The 21,128-nt window shown below is 47.7% G+C and overlaps 1 protein-coding gene across 1 annotated transcript; it reads right to left on the bottom strand.

Moving 5' to 3' along the window:
* Window positions 1-1,264: 1,264 nt before the first annotated feature.
* On the bottom strand, window positions 1,265-12,813 carry PIM2 (Pim-2 proto-oncogene, serine/threonine kinase). Its single transcript, XM_060268787.1, has 6 exons — window positions 12,614-12,813; window positions 7,191-7,297; window positions 5,731-5,781; window positions 5,247-5,619; window positions 4,328-4,504; window positions 1,265-3,430 (listed from the first exon to the last, which is right to left on the bottom strand). Exons 1-6 carry the CDS (start codon window positions 12,651-12,653, stop codon window positions 3,264-3,266), a joined length of 915 nt encoding a protein of 304 aa, XP_060124770.1. The 5' UTR covers window positions 12,654-12,813; the 3' UTR covers window positions 1,265-3,263.
* Window positions 12,814-21,128: the final 8,315 nt, after the last annotated feature.

Raw genomic sequence — 21,128 nt, 5'->3', positions numbered from 1 at the left:
ACAGTTTCGAGGATTCCAGATTTTTAGGTTCATAGTTAAGACCCAGTGAACTCAATGGGGCTTACTTGTATAGGATCGTACTGCAACGGATATACTGCGGCTTAAGTTTTCATGGACTAGAATCCACTTAAACAGGTTTAGGTTGACATTTGCTGAAATTTACACAGTGACTTTACTGTGCTGTGATGAGACATCCGTTTCCCCCCCAGGTCAGTCCTCCCTGAAACTTCCTTGAACCTTGGGGTTTCTGCCGTCCAGTTCCCTTGCCCTGCTGCTCATTCCTAAGGGTTAGAACTCCCTATACAGGAGGTTGCAACTGGAAAGGCAAGGGCAAGGTACACAAAACAAGCACACAGGTGACAAGCGAATGGCGCAAGTCTTGTCAGGGTGTGGCAGGCAAGTGTGTGCTTGGGCGGGCAAGCAAACAGTCAAGTGACGCTACTATCAGTTGTGCGTCACATCCCAAACTTACATCCCCGAGGGCGGGATTTACCGGAACTCGCCTTGCTAATTTCATAAACCGGGTAGTTTTTCCTGGCATTGGAATGTTCTTTTTCTAGCTAAAGGAGTGGCACTTCAGGAGAAGATAGCCGCTGTTACGCATGCAGGTTCCTTCCCCAATAGCATCCCTAGGTACAGCTGGGCAAGACTCCTGCCTGAAAAACTAAACAGTGGTTTCCAGTCCGTGTAGACAATAATCAGCTAGATTGACCAATGGCCAATACTGTATGAAGGCAGCTTCCGATATCCCACTCATGTCAGCCCTGGGTCGAATAATGCCCTGGGTTTTCTTAAACACCAAAAGTATGAAGGGAAAGACAGGAGGAAACTGCTACCATACAAATGTTGGGAAGAGATATGGAAGGGAATCTCTGAAATAATAATAGGTATCTGTTATAGGGACCCAGGTGGCGCTGTGGTTAAACCACTGAGCCTAGGGCTTGCTGATCAGAAGGTCGGCGGTTCGAATCCCCACAAAGGGGTGAGCTCCCATTGCTTGGTCCCAGCTCCTGCCAACCTAGCAGTTTGAAAGCACGTCAAAATGCAAGTAGATAAATAGGAACCGCTACAGCAGGAAGGTAAATGGCGTTTCCATGTGCTGCTCTGGTTTGCCAGAAGCGGCTTTGTCATGCTGGCCACATGACCTGGAAGCTATACGCCGGCTCCCTCGGCCAATAATGCGAGATGAGCGCGCAATCCCAGAGTTGGTCACGACTGGACCTAATGGTCTGGGGTCCCTTTACCTTTTTATCAATTTTACACTTAATATGTGAATCACTTATAATTCTTCTACTGGCAGCTGCTGCTTTGACCATTTAATTTGCTCAAGATGTGCACCATAAAACCACCATATTCTGGAGAAATCACGTGACATCACTTCATGTCCATTGGTCAAATTTGGCCTGCAAGACCTCAAAAAACTCTGACCTGTATAGACAAAAAGCTTCCCCCATCATCCCCACTTCATGCCAGCTTTGAGAGTTTGGACCAATAGGCTTCATTTTAATTAGGGTTGCCATTATTTCAAGAAGTAAAATTCCGGACAGAAAAGTTGTTGAGCTTTGTTCACCTCCAAAAAAAAGGCACTTCCTGCTTCTGTTGGTAAAAACCCAGACATTTTGCCAAGTTTCCAAAATCCCCCCCCCCCAAGACGCTATTTTCGCCGCTCAAATCCCAGCCATGTCTGGGAAATTCCGGACAACCCTACATTTTATTAATATACTGTATAGAAGTTTCAGGTGCTGTAATAGTGGAATACTGTTTTGGCATATCAACCATGTTATAAGAATTTTGAGGTCATATATATATATATATAATAATTGTTCATAAAACATGTACATGAATGTACAGAAACATGTCTGAAGCAGCACAGGAAGACAGGCCTGACTGACACCATTTTGACTCTCTCAGACCTGGCATTCCTCTGCAAGGAAGAAGGGGGGGGGAACCTTCTCATTGTCTCAGGAATTAAAATGATAACCCTGGCATCCTGATACCTGAGTGCCAGACAAAAGGGTGTGATTAACTTGGCTGGGAAACAGGGAAATGTAAATATCTCTCAATTTTGTTGATTAGGTTTTGGGGGCAGGGTCCAGGATGCTCAGATTACTGCCACCAGACCTCCCCGTTCATGATGTGCCTATGATGAATCTAGGGAGGGGGGGTCTTGGGCTACACCCCTTCTGTGACATATGGATGATGCTTCTGGGGGGTGGGCTGAAACCAATTTCAAATCTCTTTTTAAGGGCAAGACATCTTTGTTTGGGGTTCCTTCCTTGTTCTCCTGTGTGAGAGGAAGGACCCTGTTGCAACAGCAAAAATAAAAGTGCCTTGCTTCGTACGTCCTGGTTTGGTCTCTGTTATTTGGTGGGCAGGAGACGCTTAAATTCGTCTGCTTGCCTGGATCCTTGAGCTCTCCTTGGGTCAAGATCCATTTCTCTGGGTTCAAAGGAACCAGCTTAAATTTTACAACAACCACCTTCTCAGTCTTCATTGCAAGGTCAATTGTAGAACAAGAAGTCAAAGGAGTTTTGTCTCCAGAACAATTATGATACCTCTAAGAGACTAACGCAGTTATGGTGGGTCATGGTCCAACCCTGTTGGAATTAAGACAGGCACATCCAAGCCTTTGTTTCGCATTTGTGACACCTGAGTGTTAAATGCAGGATAGACTTTAGGGAGAGAAATCTGATGTATGGTTTGACTTCCACATTACAGACGTTGCGAGCCTCCCATATGTAAATGCGGTCAGACAAAACAGCCCTTCACCTGAACTGAGCGAGGATTCACTTTCACAAAATAATTTTTATTAAATAGATTTCCATTCAGTTTTCATTGAGTGGAATTTATCTGCAAACATTTCCTTTTTAAAAATCAGCGTGCACACACACACACACACACACGATAGGGCAGCAAAAACCTACCCCAGAATCCTTTTCTTCCGAAAGGCTGAAAAATTGCAATACACAAGTATTTACACGTACAATTATGTCTGATTGCTGGGCAGGCCCAGAATTCAAACATCCTTTGGGCAGTTGAGGGGGACTTTGCACTCCGACATCTGAATTCTCTACCAAGTTCCGGCTCTAGACAAGAGGGAAACTCTTTAAACACACACACATACACACACACACACCTGTAGAACCAGGTTAACTCTTTCTCAGCCAATGACCAAGCTTGGCTGCATTGAGGTTCAGCGGTAGCAAATTAGCACCACCACCTCCCCATCGCAGAGGGGGAGGAGAGAAGAGGTTTTAAGTCTCTCAGCCGCTGCTGTTGCAAACTGTGGCCCGAGGGCTTGCTAGGCTCTGCAGTTCTTCAGGCTGAAGAAGAGGGTCGAGCTTTAGCCAGGAGTGCGACAGCACTTGTTCCAGCGTAGGCCGTTCAGAAGGTTCCAGAGATAAGCACCACCGGATTAGATCTTGGCAGTCTGGAAGAAGCAGAAGAGCCAACATTACAAGGATATACAGGAGCCTTGGCTTGCAAAGGCATTCCGCCACCCTGTGCCAGTTAGGCCTTTGTACACTATAATCTGAATTTGAGATTGCAGGGATTCAATCCTAGGTGAAGGATTTACCAATTTGAGAAACTGAGAATGAAATTCCTTGTTTAAAAGGTACACACACACACACAACGTCACTAGTCCTTAAGGCTGTGGATAGGTAGAAATGGGATATGAACTTGCAGGCACAAGCTAAAAATGAAGGCGAGATGCGGAATCTTGAGCCGTTTAGGATTTTTTTTTCTTCCTAGGTGGCTTACAAGAAAATCATATCAAGAGCCATCCAGGTCCCTCTCAAAGGGCAGTTGGTGGTAAATGGCCCTGCGGTTGAGAGGCTGGATCAGCACAAGCAGGGGAAATCATAGAATCGTAGAGTTGGAAGAGACCACAAGGGCCATCCAGTCCAACCCCCTGCCAAGCAGGAAACACCATCAAAGCATTCTTGACATATGGCTGTCAAGCCTCTGCTCAAAGACCTCCAAAGAAGGAGACTCCACCACACTCCTTGGTAGCAAATTCCACTGCCGAACAGCTCTTACTGTCAGGAAGTTCTTCCTAATGTTTAGGTGGAATCTTCTTTCTTGTAGTTTGAATCCATTGCTCCGTGTCCGCTTCTCTGGAGCAGCAGAAAACAACCTTTCTCCCTCCTCTATATGACATCCTTTCATATATTTGAACATGGCTATCATATCACCCCTTAACCTTCTCTTCTCCAAGCTAAACATACCCAGCTCCCTAAGCCGTTCCTCATATGTATGAACCAATTCAAATTCAACTCATTGTTGGGTTTATAACTAGATCTCCTCAGTTTGCAGACACACTCACCAGCAGAGACAGGGGTGCGGAACTCCACCTTTGCAGACAGAATCTCCTCGTCCCGTTCAAAGGGGATATCACCGCACACCATGTCATAGAGCAGGATCCCCAATGACCAGACAGTGGCCGGCAGGGCATGGTACTGATGGGATTCCACCCACTCTGGTGGGCTGTACACGCGGGTACCTGAGATGGTGAGAGAAGCCAACAGGTTACCAATTGTTCCAAGCCTAAGATACATTTATTTTATTTTATTTTTTAAAAAAACCTCTAAATGTTGCATTTAAAACAACTTAAAGACCACTTTTACAGAAATTAAACCAGAAAAAAGAAAGAAAGAGTGTGCTAAAAAAATAAAATAAACCCAATAATGCTGATAGAACAAGCGATCAAGTAACAAATAATCAGAACCAGATTCTGAAAGACAATCTTGGCAATAATTTTGCCTAGCAAGCTTTGGCTGAACAGGACAGCCTTTATCGATTTCCTGAAACTCACCAGGTTTAGCAAGACTGGCCTTTCTAAGCAATAAAAACGGTGCCATGATTGAGAAGTCCCTGCTTTAGACAAGTTGGGCTGTAAGGTGGACCCTTATAGAAGGCCTACTGAGCAGATCTTCATGCAGGAGCTGGCTTTGTGATTTTCTTAAACCTCCAATTACTGGGACTTCAAATAATTTATAACGAATAAGTAAACATAGGCCACACCTCACAGCAAGCTCAGAAGTTAGAGACCCCCTGTCTTCTAGACTAGGACCCCAACCATGCCCAAGGGGATGAAAGTACCCTGGGAAGTAGAACTGAGAAATAAATCCCCCTGTTTTGATATGGGCTCTCAGCAGTTGCAGCTCCCAGTTTTCCACTGCCCAGAGCCACTAGGTCTCACTTCCCTCCAAGGTGGAAAAATGTTCCAGCGCCTCGACACTTACCATCAAACTCTGTGTAGGCAGAATCCCTCAGCAAAGCCCCGGAACCAAAGTCAATCAGCTTGAGGTTGCCGGTGCGCAAATCCACCAGGATGTTCTCGTCCTTGATATCGCGATGCACCACCCCCTTTTCGTGGCAGTGGCGAGCGGCTTCCACCACCTGGCGGAAGAACTGGCGGCAGAGCTTCTCGGGGAGCGGGCCCTGCTCAGTCACATAGTCAAAGAGATCCTGGCAGTTCTCGGGCCTCTCCAAGATGAGGAAAAAGCCTTCGGGGCCTTCACACCAGTCCAGGAGGCGAATCACGCCACGGTGGCCAGATCCTGAGCACACAAGCTTCATCAGCGCCACTTCCAGAGGCACCACCGCCCCATTCGGCTGCAAAAGGAAGACAAAGAATAAACCTAGTACAAGGAGTTGAGGCGTAATGAAGGAGTCGACAGAATGTTGCTTCGGTACGGAAGGTGAATGCTTTTTGAACAAACTCACCAGCTCTGCCCAGTGTGAAACTTTATTCCTGGCAACATGCTTGATTGCAACCTATGGGAGAAAGCACAGAGAGATAAGAGCCTAAGTCATACCACTTTTAAAGCCCCTCCACCCACAGATTTTCCCTAGATCAGGATTGCAGAATTTCTCTTTTAGTAAGTAACTACTTTTTTATTTAGGGACCCAGGTGGCGCTGTGGTTAAACCACTGAGCCTAGGGCTTGCTGATCAGAAGGTCGGCGGTTTGAATCCCTGTGACGGGGTGAGCTCCCGTTGCTCGGTCCCAGCTCCTGCCAACCTAGCAGTTCGAAAGCACGTCAAAATGCAAGTAGATAAATAGGAACCACTACAGTGGGAAGGTAAACGGTGTTTCCATGTGCTGCTCTGGTTTGCCAGAAGCGGCTTTGTCATGCTGGCCACATGACCTGGAAGCTATACGCCGGCTCCCTCGGCCAATAATGCGAGATGAGCGCGCAACCCCAGAGTCGGTCACGACTGGACCTAATGGTCAGGGGTCCCTTTACCTTTACCTTACTTTTTTATTTAGCCTATTCCCCGCCCTCCCCGGCCAAGACCGGGCTCAGGGCGGCTAACATCACATATCAAATACATTAAAACACAATCAAACCATTAATTAAAATACAGCTTAAAAATTAGAATCAGGATAAAATTAAATGATTGCCCACAAATTACAACCATAGGGGTCGGGAACCTCAAGTATTCCTCAGGGCCAGCTATCCATGTTGATCCCCCCCTTGAGCCGATAAAAGGGCCAAAGAGGGTAACTTACAGGGTCCCATAGAGGGGGGTCAAACTGGGGCTGGACCAAAGGCCAGGGGGAACAACTCCATCTTGCAAGCCCTGTGGAAAGATGTCAAGTCCCACAGGGCCCTGGTCTCCTGCGAGTCTAATCTTCCTGGGGCCTGGGATCTTCAGGGTGTTATTACTTGCAGACCTTAAGGTCCTCCACAAGGCATACCAGGAGAGGCGGTCCCGTAAGGACGAGGGTCCTATGCCGTATAGGGCTTTAAACCAGCACCTTAAACCTGACCCTGTACTCCACCGGGAGCCACTGCAGCTGGTATAGCACTGGATGAATGTGGTCCCGCGGCAAGGACCCCGTAAGGAGAATCACAGCGGCATTCTAGCAACATTCCCTGAACCTGGCCAACTCTCTGGGCGGAATTCAGCATAACACTAATCAGCACAAGCATTTCCACCATAGCTGCCAAGTTATCCCTTTTTTAAAGGGATTTTCCATTATGCTGAATAGGCTTCCTCGTGAGAAAAGGGAAAACTTGGCAGCTATGATTTCCACTGGCCCAACAGAATGATCTTCCTATTCCTCCTCCCCACTCTACGTTTTGGGGATATATCCCATACATGGTGGCAAGCTCGCACTTGCTGCCACGTCACGTGCGAAGTGCCCCTCCAGCAGCCATTCCCATCACAAAGTCTCACCTGCAGTCCATCAGCAATCCTGTGTCCAGCGTAGACCATCCCGAAGCCCCCCTTGCCCAGCAAACTGCCTTCCTTATACAGAGCTTCAAAGGATTCTTTGTCTTTACCTAGAGAGAAAAGAGTAGACAACAAAGTTACCGGGGGCTGGATTCACACTGGGACGTTGCTGTAGCTGTTTCACCATGACAGCACCATGCTAGGTGCTATAGAAAATTATATGGGGGGGGGGAGCAGGACACCATTATTAATGAACAGAGAGGGGTGACAGAATTTGACAGCTGCAATACCCAGTATCCTGTTCAATGCCATCTTCCCAGTCTCCGCTCTGCTTCAGAGACCTTCACCCCTCCCGCTAGGACTCGACCCTGCCTGAAGGAACGCTTAAGGATCTGCATATGCACAACAGTTAGCATAAGCTCACACATTTCCCTTCTCCACCTTCCCCTCCGGCCCAGACTCCTTTAGATTATCACTACAGAACCTTTTGCCTTAAATTATGCTAGATTATCTCTGTATTAGAATTGCTGTCTTATTCGTGACGTATGCTAGGATCTCTCTGTATTAGAATTGCTGTTTTATGTCTCAGAACCTTTATATATCAGGACTACTACCTTTTGCATAGACTTCTCTGTATTAGATATGTCTCCTGTAAAAGGAAATGCTGCATAACCCGTGCATGACCCCAGCCCACCTCAACCTTGCCCCATCGCCATCCTGATTCAAAAGACACACATGGACAAAGATGGATTAACTGGGACAGTTTATTCAAACCTCCAGAAGTGTCACCTTTTACATAATCCCAGGGATCATCTTTGCGTGACCTGGGGGGAAACACCTGCCGGATGGACCCCAACCCCTCGGCAATCGCCAGGAACGGCCCCACCTCAACTCCCATCTAGACCGATCAAACAAAGGGAAACCCATCAGCAACGGAGGAGAACAATTGACATTTCACCATATGAAGAAATAGTCATATCAACACCCAGTTAATCCCATCAGCACCCATTTCCCTTGTCTTTCCCGTCCCTCCCAGTCCAGGGATTTCCATGTGGGGACAGAAAGGTATAAAAGGGAGATTCACCATTTCCCGGGGTTCCTTCCTACATTCTTTGAGGCAGGGACCCTACAGCTGTAGTTCTTTCTTTTCTGTAATAAAAGGATCAGTTTGTTTTTCCTGACAGCATCGTGTGGTCTCTGTCATTTCCCGGTGCAAATTTTGGAGCTTCCGACCCGCGTCTGTCCTTCCTAAAAGGCTGCGCATTTTAGGGGCAATTTCCCATAACACTAGGCTTCTGTTCATTCTTGTTCCAACCAATGTTCCAGATCCAGCAACAGTTCTGATGGCTCCTACAGTGGCACTGGCAGGACAGGACTCTGGGGGCAGACAGACACCAGGGCCCCCACTAAGCAGAAGGACCCTCAAATGAAACAGGGTCTGCCGTACCACACCACCATATTGGAGGGAGGAAAGGAATGCCCATATGACCATCTAGACAAGGACTCCCTCCTGTCAATCCATTGAGGCCAGGGGCTAAAACGACCGCACTGCATCACAGCCTCCAAGAAGAATTTGAGTTCAAGAACAGTGCAAATGGCTCCCAAATTCAGAGCGACTCCTCCAAACCTCCCAAGAAGAGGAGAAAGATTGTAGAAGGCACACACGCACACGCACCGCTCCCGCTGCTGCTTCCTCAAATGGATGCCCTTTGACACATTTTATGGAAGAGCTACAGGAAGAACAGCAATAGCTGGGGGGCAATTAGGTTGCAGGTGCCAATAACAAAGCAGGCTGCAAACGCCCAGGGTGGACTAGCACCACCACCAGGGATGGGGAACCTGTGACCCTGCAGGTGTTGCTGGACTCCAGCCATTGGCTATACTGGTTGGGGTTGATGAGAGCTGTAATCCAGCAACACCTGCAGGGCCACAGGTGCCCCCCCATCTTGCAATAAGTGAAGCATTCCTCATTTCTGCATCTCCGGGCCTGAGAAAGGCTTGCCTGTCTATCTCCTGCCCACTATACAGCTGCTACGAAGAAAACATAAGAGAAGATTGCTGGATCAGGTCAGCGGCCCATCAAGTTCAGCATGCTGCTCTCACAGTGTCCAAACAGATGCCTCCCCACTTGCAGTTTCCAGAAATCAAAGAACAGCCCTGCCATTTATTTAACTGCATGAAAGGATTTTGGCATCCCTAATGTCAGATCGCTTGGTCCTAAAGGCACTGGAGTGAAGGAGTTAGGGAGGAAGCGGAGAAGATGGGCAGGCGGTAGCCAAATTTTCTGAGGCTTTAGATCAGGCATCCCCAAACTTCGGCCCTCCAGATGTTTTGGACTACATCTTCCCCCGACCACTGGCGCTGTTAGCTAGGGATCATGGGAGTTGTAGGCCAAAACATCTGGAGGGCCACAATTTGGGGGTGCCTGCTTTATTTAGATCCTCACTTCTCATGCTTTAAATCACGGGACAACTCAGTAAATGACAAGGCTGCCCAGAGCCTTGCATGTGACTCACAGGAAGGGCAGCTGCTCTCCTGCCCATCAGAGAGAGACCGGCTTCCCCAGCCTGGCAGCTGGTGAAACTGGACTTCCTGGTTGAATGCCTCTCAGCCCAGCTTTAATACAAATAATAAGTGGGAGGAAAGAAAGAGCGAGAGCTGCAGACTAAGATACTTGGGTGTGTTGTGACCAACTCTTTTTTTATGAATGGAGGTTACTTGCCTTGAACAGCTAAAGTCAATGGGCAAAGTTTTCTCCAGGAAGGAGATGCATACAGCAATGGAGGAAGACTGTCCCTGACACATTTTGCTTACTGCAAAACTATTATAGGAACAGTTTGCCAGAAGAGCCTGATGGGTGAGGCCAATGGCCAATGAACTCCAGCATCTTGCTCTCAAAGTGGCCAGCCAGATGCTTGCCAGAAGCATGCAAACAGGAGCTGAGCACAACAGCGCTTGCAATTCAAGAGGAGATGGAGGAAGCTTCCCATTACAAAGGGCTTAAAAGGCACAAGAGGAAGCAAAGAATTAGCAACTCAAACTAAGCCATATCCAGCTGCTTCTTTTGCTTGAGGCAAAAGCCCTTCCCACAGATAGCATGAGAAAGGAGTTCGTTTGTTAGGCAGATGGGGCAGGGTGAGAATCCAGGATGTTTGGTCGATGATTCATCAATGGGAGGTAAAGGTTAGGAGGTTGTTTCTGGGAAATCCTCTGTTTTTGAATGCGTTATCAAGGGAGGAGATATCCCTCCAGGAGATGGAAGGGGGAAAGGCGTGTCTGAACCTGGGAAAAAGAAAGAGCGGTAGGCAATGTATTGCAACCTCTTTGCTGAACTCATGCTCCGCTTGCATGTGTTTGTAAATAAAGCAAGCATGACAAACATGCCGCACATCTCATCTAAAAGGAATCCAAACCAGCCATGGCTGCATACCGCGGAGTTTCTCACTGATGCTTAACGCGTTTGTGAACTGACTCGCTCTTCCTCGCGCGCACTTTATTCGGTAGGGGGCAGCAAAGAGTCGCGCTCGCCGCTCCCAGGCATTTCGCCACTCAGGCTGCTTCTCCGACCTTCCCTCTCCGTCTCCTGCCCGCTTTCCTTGTTAGTAATAGTACCTGAAGTGTTGTGTGCACCAGGTTAGGGGGCACGCAAGGTAACCAGACGCCACGGGAATAGGGGCCCCCCTCTGCCTAAAACTATTGCGCAAAAGAAGGATCGCGCAAAAGGTGGTTTTTTTTTCAAGGAGAAAGGGAGGCAAAAAAGGAGCGCATCTGTGGAACATCACTTCATTTCTCCCTTCCCAGAACTCCCATTTATTATAGAGATCATTATATTGTAAATTGGAAGGGACCTGGGGGGGGGGGTCATCTAATCCAACCCCCTGCAAGTGCAGGAATAATTTTGCCCAACACGGGGCTCGAACCCACAACATTAAGAGTCTCATGCTCTCCCAACCGAGCTATCCCAGGTTTTAAGGCATTGTACACGCCTTTCCGCAGTGCCCAGCCACAGAGTTGCCTAAGGCGCACCCCTAACCCCAAGGTCCGGTGGACAGCAACTGGGGGGGGGAGGGGGAAGGCTTCCGAGGAGGCGCCCCACCCTTCCAAGGAACCGGCAGCCCCGTCCGAAAAGGGCGTCGAGAGGAATGAAGAAAGGAGGGGCGACTGGCGAGGAAGTGAGAGGGAAACGGACGAAGAACCAGGGCGATCTGCAGCAGAGAAAGAAAGCAGGTCTCCGCTACTATGGAAGCTTTCTGCAAAGGAACCCAACAGGGCAGAGGGAAAGAAGAGAAAAACGCACAGAGATGCGCCCCATCCTGCAGCCACGAGCGAGAAGGCGCATCTTGCAGAGTTTCCCCTTTTCCCCGCCTCACGGCAGCCCAGCAGCCCCCACCACTGCGGGCGACCCAGTTTAGGATGGGAATGGAGTGGTCAGGGAGACTATTATTAATTACCACCAACGACTGCACTAGCTCTGCTCCTGCGGTTTGGGAAGCGTCCCAGCACCAAGACTTTAGCAGGGGGTAGGTGCAAGAAAGAAAAGTTGGACAAGATTCCGTGCGTTGAAAAAGCGCAGGAACTCTTCACGCATTAAGTTTTGGGGGAACACACGGACAGGGAGATAAGAGACAATGTGGTGTAGCGGTTAGAGTGCTGCACTAGGCCCTGGGAGACCGGGGTTCAAACCCCCAGACTCGGTCACCAAGCTCGCTGGGTGACCTTGGGTCACTCCCTCAGCCTAACGTACGTACTTCGTAGGGCTGTTGCGGGGATAGCAAGCAGGAGTACTAACTTGGTCCCGCGACCGTGGCCCCGAAATTTGTGGGTGCCCCGGCCCCTTCATGGGGAATTTTGGGGATGCTCGCGGGCACCCAGGGAGTTGACGCTTATACAGTAGTAGCAAGTGAGGGGAGGAGAAGTTGTGTACCCCGCCTTGAGCTGCTTGCAGGAAAGGCGGGATATATCGGTAAATGTAATGAATGAATAAATAAGCACACATATACAACTAGTGCACCCATGCGAGGCACATGCTTGCCGCGTTCAGATACATTTACATTTCAACACCCCAGGACTGAAATAAACGTTACTGTACTTTATCTATGGCAACTGCTTTGCAGAGATACTGGTACTCAATTTACAATAGGTTTGGCAACGTTATATATGTGTGTGTACACACACATATAAAGCATGTGTGTGGGGGAAACCCAGGCAGATGGGCGGGGTATAAATAATAAATTATTATTATAGTATGTATCTGAACGCGACTTGCCGGTGCCTCGCATGGGCGCCCTAGGTCAGCCGGGTCTGGGGGGCAAGCAGCTAGTTCTCATTGAGCAAATGCGCGCTTTCAGACCCGACCCCACTCGAAGAGGCGCGCGAGCCTTGGAGGAAACCTGCACCAGCGGGAGAGACGAGCGCGCACGCCTTACCTGCGGGACTCCAAGCGACTTCGCTCCGCTCCGGGATCATCGTCGTCCCCAGAAAGGCTGCCTCGCCCGCGATCTCGAGCCCGGACCGATGCCCGCAGAGGCGCAGGCGGCTCAAGCGCGGCTCAAGCGCTGCATAGCTGCTCCAAGTGCTGAGCGCGCTTCGATCCCAACCAGCCGCGAGCTCCTTTCTGCACTTCAACGCACCCGCGCCCGGCCTATCAGGCGGCTCGGCTTATTTGCATCTCTCGCCGCGGCGGCCAATGAAAGGTGTCCCTTTGGCCCTCTATGCAAATGAGCCGACGCAACTGGAGGGATAGGAAGCGGAGGGCGGAGCCGGGCTGGGCTTTTCCCTTCCACGCGCGACCGGGAAAGATCAACTTGAGCCGCTTGGACGTGGCAAGTATCCAAGGAGCCGCGTGTGCTTGGCAGTCTTGACCCTCCTCTTGGCCTTGAAGTGGGTTTGCTCCCACCCAAAGCACCTGTGCGCGCACAGAATGGGAGCCCGGGAGGGCTTCAGGCTTTTCCAGTTATTTCTTAAAATTTATATCCTGCTTGATTGCTTAAAAAAACAAAAACAAAACCTCAAAGCAGTTTGCATTGTGCTGCCTTGGGGGGGGGGGGAATCGGCTTTTCTCTCTTCTTCTAGGAACCCCAAGATTTCCGCCCAGAGCAGATGCCAAAGGCATACAGTTGGGATTAAAAAGCAAGGTGCCTCTGAGCATATGCTGAGCCTGGGAATTGGGTTTCCGGTTCCCAGAACTGATCTGTCCTTTACTTTCGCGGACCAAAAGGGTCACAGCAGGTTGGCTCATTTAGGAGGGGAAAGTTATTTTGTTCTTCATAATGTTAAACAGCTGGGAGTCAGAAATCCTTCCTGATCCACTGTTGGTCGACCACCCAGAGGTCTACCAGTAGATCCGTCTCCTTTATTTAATTTCCTGCTCTGCAGATATAACGCTTTGTGTCCTTTGTTAGAGCCTGGTGCTGACAACACCAAAGTTGCAGGTTCGATCCCCATATGGGACAGCTGCATATTCCTGAATTGCAGGGGGGTGGACTAGATGATACTCAGGGTCGCTTCCAACTTTATATGATTCTATGTGAAATGCCCTAAACACTTACTTGGAAGTAAGGTAAAGGTAAAGGAACCCTGGACAGTTAAGTCCAGTCAAAGGCAGCTATGGGGTGCATCGCTCATCTTGCTTTCAGGCCGAGGGAGCCGGCGTTTATCCGCAGACAGCTTTCCGGGTCATGGCAGCATGACTAAACTGCTTCTGGCGCAGCAGAACACTGTGACAGAAACCATAGCGCACAGAAACGCTATTTACCTTCCCACCACAGTTGTACCTATTTATCTACTTGCACTGAAGTGCTTTCGACTGCTAGGTTGGCAGGAGCTGGGACAGAGCAACAGGAGCTCACCCCATTGTGCTGATTTGAACCATGGACGTTCTGATCAGCAAGCCCAAAGAGGTTTGGTGGTTCAGACCACAGCGCCACCCGCTCCTACTTGGAAGTAAACCCCACTGGGACTTAATTAAAATAAATATACTTAAGAGTTGACTGCATATTTAAATACCGTGCACTGAACCCCACATTGAACATAGTGGGATTTGCTTCTAAGAAAACTTGCGTAGAATCATGCTGCACTGATGATTTGGGAACAATTTCCACGCAGCTGACTTGTCAATTAGACCTTGTTGATCACAAGGTCTGAGCTTTAGTGGGTCAGAGGTTAATGGTTGCAAATGACTATATATAACCAAGTTACAGGTAGGTAGCCGTATTGGTCTGACGTAGTCGAAACAAAAAATAAAAAAATTCCTTCCAGTAGCACCTTAGAGACCAAGTTTGTCGTAGGTATGAGCTTTCGTGTGCATGCACACTTCTTCAGATACACTTCAGATACACTTCTTCAGATATATAACCAAGTTAGAGTAAACCTACTGAAATTAATGAATATAAAGGTAAAGGGACCCCTGACCGTTAGGTCCAGTCACGGACTACTCTGGGTTGCGGAACTCATCTTGCTTTACTGGCTGAGGGAGCCGGCGTACAGTTTTCAGGTTATGGCCAGCATGAGTAAGCCGCTTCTGGCGAACCAGAGCAGCGCACGGAAATGCCGTTTACCTTCCCACCGGAGCGGTACCTATTTATCTACTTGCACTTTGACATGCTTTCAAAGTGCTAGGTTGGCAGGAGCAGACACGAAGCAACGGGAGCTCACCCCATTGCGGGGATTCGAACCACTGACCTTCTGATCGGTAAGCCCTAGACTCTGTGGTTTAGACCATAGCACCACCCGCGTCCCGTGGGTACACCTGTGATGAATCTATAGATGTACTCTAAATAGGACTAACCCTGGATACAACCCTAAACCATTTTAAACAAATAATCTTTTTCTCCCCTCTCCTTAAAAAAAGTATGAATGAATTAGGGGTCAATGGTTGCCGGTGCGGTGCCTCTAAATGTTGCTAGACCACAACTCCCATCATCCCTCACCATTGGTCAGGATGGCTGGGGCTGATCAGAGTTGGAGTCCAGCAACATCTGGGGTGCACCATATTGGCTATCCCTGAATTAGGATGCATAAATACTCTGCACTGCCCCCATCTCTGTTGTCATTTTAAAACCGTGCATTTTGCACTACAGCTTGGTGCATGTTTACCTGGGATTGACTTCCATGGACATCAGCGGAACTTCTTCCCTATGGGAGAAGACTGTTGTCTTCATATGCTGCTGCTTGTGGGCTTCTTGGGGCATTTGGTTGGGCACACTGGGAAAGAGGATTAGATAGGATTTTGGTCTGTCCCCACTGAGCTCTTAAAGAGCAAAGGCAGATTGCAGGTGTTTTGCACCACATCAAATACAACAGAAGACAAAATCCATCACAGTCCAGTGGGAGATGAGGATTTTGTCTGCAAAAGTTTGGTGTCTGCTGATTTCGTAATAAAGGTGTGCTGGAAAACTGGACAACAGTTTCTCTGTTAAAACTCCAACATTTAATAGTGTATTTAATCTCATTAGATCTGATTGTTAGTTGTTATTATTATTATTGAAGACTTTCAGCTTGACACATCCAGAAATATGTAATACTTGGATAAAAAGAACAGGATGGGACAGAAGCAGCAGAGTGATGTTTGGTGTTTAGAGGACAAATGAATAACCAAGTTCACAGCTGCCTGGGGTTGTCAAGATGATTCAGGAGCAAAGGGGCTGTTGATGCTTTTGGTTAAAAATATAACAAAACCAAAATGGTTCTAGTAAAGGAGGATCTGTTGCCCTTCTGATGTTGCTGGGCTACAAGTCCCATCACTGGTTCATGGTTAAGCCAGCCTGGGTGGAGGGGGTTTGAATTTGAAGGTCCCCGATGCCGTGTTTCTCCGAAAATAAGACACCGTCTTATATTTATTTTTCCTCAAAAAACCACACTATGGCTTATTTTTAGGGGATGTCTTATTTTTTCCTCCTCTTCCTACCGTGGCCGGCATTGCTGCTGCGCCTATCACTATGTCTTATTTTCAGGGTATGGCTTATCTTCCTTGAATGCTTTAAAATCCTGCTATGGCTTATTTTATGATGACGTTTTGAAATAGGGGAAGCAGGTTAGCTGTCCTACAGTAGACTAGATTTAACATTTCAAAAATGTGCAATGCAAGCCCACACGTTTACGCAAACCAGTTCCACTGTGTTCAACGGGGCTTTCTAAATGGTATGCAAGTGCGTAAAAGTGCAATCCTAACCCTATCTACTCAGAAGTAAGTCCCATTGAATTCACTGGGCTGTACTACCAGGTAAACTGAGTCAGGATTACAGCCTTAATATCTAAAGAAAAGTGTGTAGGAGACTTAGGGCTGCATCTAATGCTAGTCCTACTCAGAGTACACTCATCGAAATCCAAGCAAACAATAAGGGATGCTAGAAGGGAATTTGAGGAGCTCATCTCCCTCTTCTGATCATTCCATCAGTGCAAACATTTCTGAAGTATTTGTATCCTCCCAATGTCCCCATTGACCAAGGACACTGCCTGTCTTCTGCTTTCTGTCAGTTTTTTCTTTGTTTGGACTTTTGAAGGAAATGTGAGGAGCATCTTTTAATAATGTTGTTTAATAATGTTGTTCGTATTCATACCTCTGCCACAGATACAATTCTTTAAGGTTTCAGGGTTGTAAAGGTAAAGGTACCCCTGACCATTAGGTCCAGTCGCGGACGACTCTGGAGTTGCGCGTTCATCTCGCTCTATAGGCCGAGGGAGCCGGCGTTTTGTCCACAGACAGCTTTCCAGGTCATGTGGCCAGCATGACTAAGCGGAAAGGCCGTTTACCTTCCCACCGGAGCGGTACCTATTTATCTACTTGCACTTTGACGTGCTTTTGAAATGCTAGGTGGGCAGGGGCTGGGACCAAGCAACAGGAGCTCACCCTGTTGCGGGGATTCGAACTGCCGACCTAGGTTTAGACCACAGTGCCACCCGCGTTCAAGGTTGTACCCAATGCTAATTCCACTTAGAGTAGACCCATTGAGATTAATGAACCCAGGTCATGTTCATTAAAAACATAAGAGGCCTGTAGGATCAGGCCAGAGGCCCACCTAGTTCAACATCCTGTTTTCAGTTTTCACTATGCACTGTGTGAAGAACCTTGTTTTCTCTGTCCTGAATCTTCCAACATTCAGCTTCAATTGATGTCCACGAGTTCTAGGGCAATGAGGGAGAAAAACTTTATCCACTCTCCGAATGCTATACATAATTTACACTTCTAGCATGTCCCCTCCTACTCACCTTTTCTTTAACAAGTCCCAAATGCTGCAATATTTCCTCATAGAAATGTCACTCAACCCCCTTGATCATTTTGGTTGCCATTTTCTGGACCTTTTCCAACTCCGCAATATCCTGCTTGATGTGAGGCAACCAGAACTGTACAGAGAGTTCCAAACGAAGAGTTGTATAACAGCACTATGACATCAGCAGCTTTCTTTTCAATTCACTTCCTAATTATCCCCAGAATGGATTTTGTCTTTTTCAGAGCTGTTGCACACTGGGTTGACATCTTCGTCGAGCTCAAGGTCTCGTTTCTGGTCAGTCACCAAGTTCAAATCCCATGAGTGTATATGTGAAATTAATAATTTTTGCCCCAACCCCCCCCCCCCACTTTGCACTGAATTGCATTTGCCATTTTATGGCTCGTTCACTCAGTTTGGAAAGGTCCCTTTGCAGCTTGTCACAATCTCTTTTTGTTCAATTGACCCTGAACGGTTTAGTATCAGCAGCAAACTTGGCCGGCCACCTCGCTGCTCACCCCTAAACCTAGTTCGTTTAGCACAGGTCCCAGTGTACTGACCCTTGTGGGGCTCCACTTTCTACACCCCTCCTCAAGGAGAGCAGTCCCTTTATTTCTACTCTGCTTCCTGTTACTTAACCATTTTCTGACCCGCAAGAGGATCTTGCCACAAGAGGATTCCTTGACAGCTAAGCTTACTCTGAAGTTTTGGGTGAGGTACTTTGAAAGCTTCTTGAAAGTCCAGGACCAGTGGTAACCTCAGGTTACAGACTCCGCTAACCCAGAAATAGTACCTCAGGTTAAGAACTTTGCTTCAGGATGAGAACAGAAATTGTGCGGCATCAGTGGGAGGCCCCATTAGCTACCGGTAAAGTGGTACCTCAGGTTAAGAACAGTTTCAGGTTAAGAACGGACCTCCAGAACAAATTAAGTTCTTAACCCGAGGTACCACTGTACACTTTGTTAACTAGATTACGGTACCTTTGACACGCTCAAATAACTAATAGGTTAGGAGACAGAATTTATCCTTGCAGAAGCCATGCTGGTTGTTTAGCAAGGCTTCTGCTTCTATATGCTCATTTTATCTGTAAAAACATTTCCCACCAGTTTTCCCAGGACAGATGTTAAACTAACCAGCGTGTAATTTTTCCAGACAATTGTATACCCAGTTTTCTGGAAGGAAGTCCCATAGATATGCACAGGAGGGTCTTGCTGTTAGCCTGGATCCAACCAAGTGCATTGAGAATAACTTTTGGTCAGAACCTAATGGGACACTACCGTATCTGGAAAAGCCCAGTCATAATGGGAGCAAGAGCGATAGTTGAAGGGGTGGTTGCTATATGAAGGAGATATTGGGATTCAGTTAGGACTTGTGAGGAATTTGATGCTTGAGACGTTAGTCACCAGAGGAGCAATCTGCTAATCTGAGCAAGGCGCATTTCAAAAGCAAATGCTTGTGTACTCAGCGCTTGTGTTCACTAAGGGCTGGAAACTTGTGCATCTGGTTTGACCACTTGCATGCCCCGGGCTGCACAGGAATGTCATCCCATTCCAAAGGACCCAGTCAGACTGGCTTTGAATCGGGATGGGACCAACGCAAAGTGCTGGTGGATTCCTTTAAATGCCTTTTCCTCATGCCTTCTGTCTCCACCCCAAGAAGCTGAGGTCAATGTTAACCTTTGGGACTCAATGCCATGGGAACGGTTTGTCCAGGAAATGTCAAAAAGCAGGAGGCTAGAATGGCAAATTTCTCCTCTCCTGCTTCTGTTGAAAGGAAATGTAGGACCGTATACCTCTGAGCTGAGATTTCACAGGCCTGACCCAGACTCCTGTTCCTGTGGTGTCACAATGAGGGATTTCCTCCTATTTCTTCCTAACACTTTCAATCTTCATCCTGACCCTGTAGGCGTGCTCTAACTTCCCTTCCAACCATTTCATCTGTCTATTATTCTTTTTGCCTATTCATATTGTAGAGCAAGTCTTTAGTCTTCCGCCCAGGCCGTTTATCAACATAATCTGAATCTAGATGTTATTCCAAAACTACCATGTTTTCATGAATAAGGAACTGAATTGGCCTATGGCTGCAGTTTTGCGCAGACAGTGGGAAGACAGAGCTAACGCATTACAGCAGGGGCACATAACCCTTTTCAGCCCAGGGGTCACACTCCCTTCTGGGGTTCGCATGCAGAGCAAGAAATGTAACTTCATCTTTACAGTGTCTGCTGAATTCTATTCACTCACATGAGCTCCTCTGTCCTCCATTCCGACAAGCAAAAGGCATGATCGGACACATTTGTAAGACACGTTTCAGCCAGGTGAGGAAGGTGAGCTGGTGAGGCCAGAAAGAGAGGGAGGCGGGATGTGCACATTTGGCCATGGGCCTGCAGCTCCCCACCCCTGCATTATGGACATGGACCCTGGGCTTTCGTTCAACAGGCTGTCAGGTCTTGATTCAACTAACTGGTCCCATCAGCAGAAACCTGTGCTAAGGCTACCACTAGTACAATAGGGCTTTCCTCTCCTCCCCCTGTACCACCATTGGCTCTGGAGGGGGTTCAGCAGAACCCCCATAACAGCATCCAGGGGGAAGGAGAGCAGATCATTCCATCAGGCAAGCAGAAACATTTGCACTGATGGAATAATCTGCTTAGCATTATGTTGAACCCCTTTTCCTTTTTAAGAACTAAAAATATGAAATTCCACATCAAGGTAATTCTAGTTCTCGGCACACACAAAAAGATGGGTTCTGCATATATTATAGAAATTATTAATGGCAGAGGGATAAGGAACTGTAAAGAGAAGGGCATCAACCATACAACATTATCTGGGACAGAGCAACTGCAATAGGTTGCATTAAACCAAGGATGGGAAACCCGTGGCCCTCTGGAAGTGGTTGGACTAAAACACCCAGCAGCTCCAAGCAGCAGTCAGTGGTGAAGGATTTGGGGAACTGTAGTTCAACAATATATTGCGGGGGGTCCCTTCAAATTCCCCATCCCTGCATTGAGCAGAGCGGGAGCCCAAGGGAGGAAGCCTGCCTCAGGGAGCAGATTAATGGTGTATTCAAGGGCAACAGATTAAAATTAAAATCAATGTGCTCAGCACCATCTTGGCTGTGAGTCCCGGAATCTTAAGAGTTGGACGAGACTACAAGGGTCATCTAGTCCAACCCCCTGAAATGCAGGAACCTCCAGTGTGGGAATTGAACCTACAACCCTAAGATTAAGAGTCTCGTGCTCTACAGACGGAGCTATCCATTCTCCAAAGACCTGCTTCTTGCCTTGCAACCTGGCCTGGGGCCCTGACTCTCCAGAGACGAAAGCAGAGGCCGCTGAACAGTCTTGGGCTGAGTTATTGTTTAGGGTTTTTTGTTGCTGTTATTTATATTATTTTTATCTTAGTTTTATGATGATTTATGTGGAAATTGCTCAATTTGGTTGTGTGCCTTTTGAGGTTTTAATTATTCTTTATGACTACTTTTGTATTTTATGTTATTAGCCACCTTGAGCATGGTTTTAACCAGGCATCCCCAAACTGCGGCCCTCCAGATGTTTTGGCCTACAACTCCCATGGTCCCTAGCTAAGAGGACCAGTGGTCAGGGATGATGGGAATTGTAGTCCAAAACATCTGGAGGGCCAAAGTTTGGGGATGCCTGGTTTTAACTATGGTTGATTTGCAGTTGATTGACCAAGACCCTGCCAGCTGATAATCTTTTTTTATCATAGATGTACCATTG

The sequence above is a fragment of the Zootoca vivipara genome, chromosome 16, assembly GCF_963506605.1.
Source record: "Zootoca vivipara chromosome 16, rZooViv1.1, whole genome shotgun sequence".
Classification (NCBI taxonomy): Eukaryota; Metazoa; Chordata; class Lepidosauria; order Squamata; family Lacertidae; genus Zootoca; species Zootoca vivipara.
Note: the sequence above shows the minus strand (reverse complement) of the source record. Positions and strands in the feature narration are given on the sequence as shown.

Excerpts from the sequence above, each read along its gene's own strand:
- PIM2 (XM_060268787.1), bottom strand. The coding sequence starts at position 12,653 with ATGATCCCGGAGCGGAGCGAAGTCGCTTGGAGTCCCGCAG. Across the intron at positions 5,620-5,730 it reads TTTCACACTGGGCAGAGCTG|CCGAATGGGGCGGTGGTGCC; the intron begins GTGAGTTTGTTC and ends TTCCTTTTGCAG. Across the intron at positions 3,431-4,327 it reads CCGCACCCCTGTCTCTGCTG|ACTGCCAAGATCTAATCCGG; the intron begins GTGAGTGTGTCT and ends TGCTTCTTCCAG.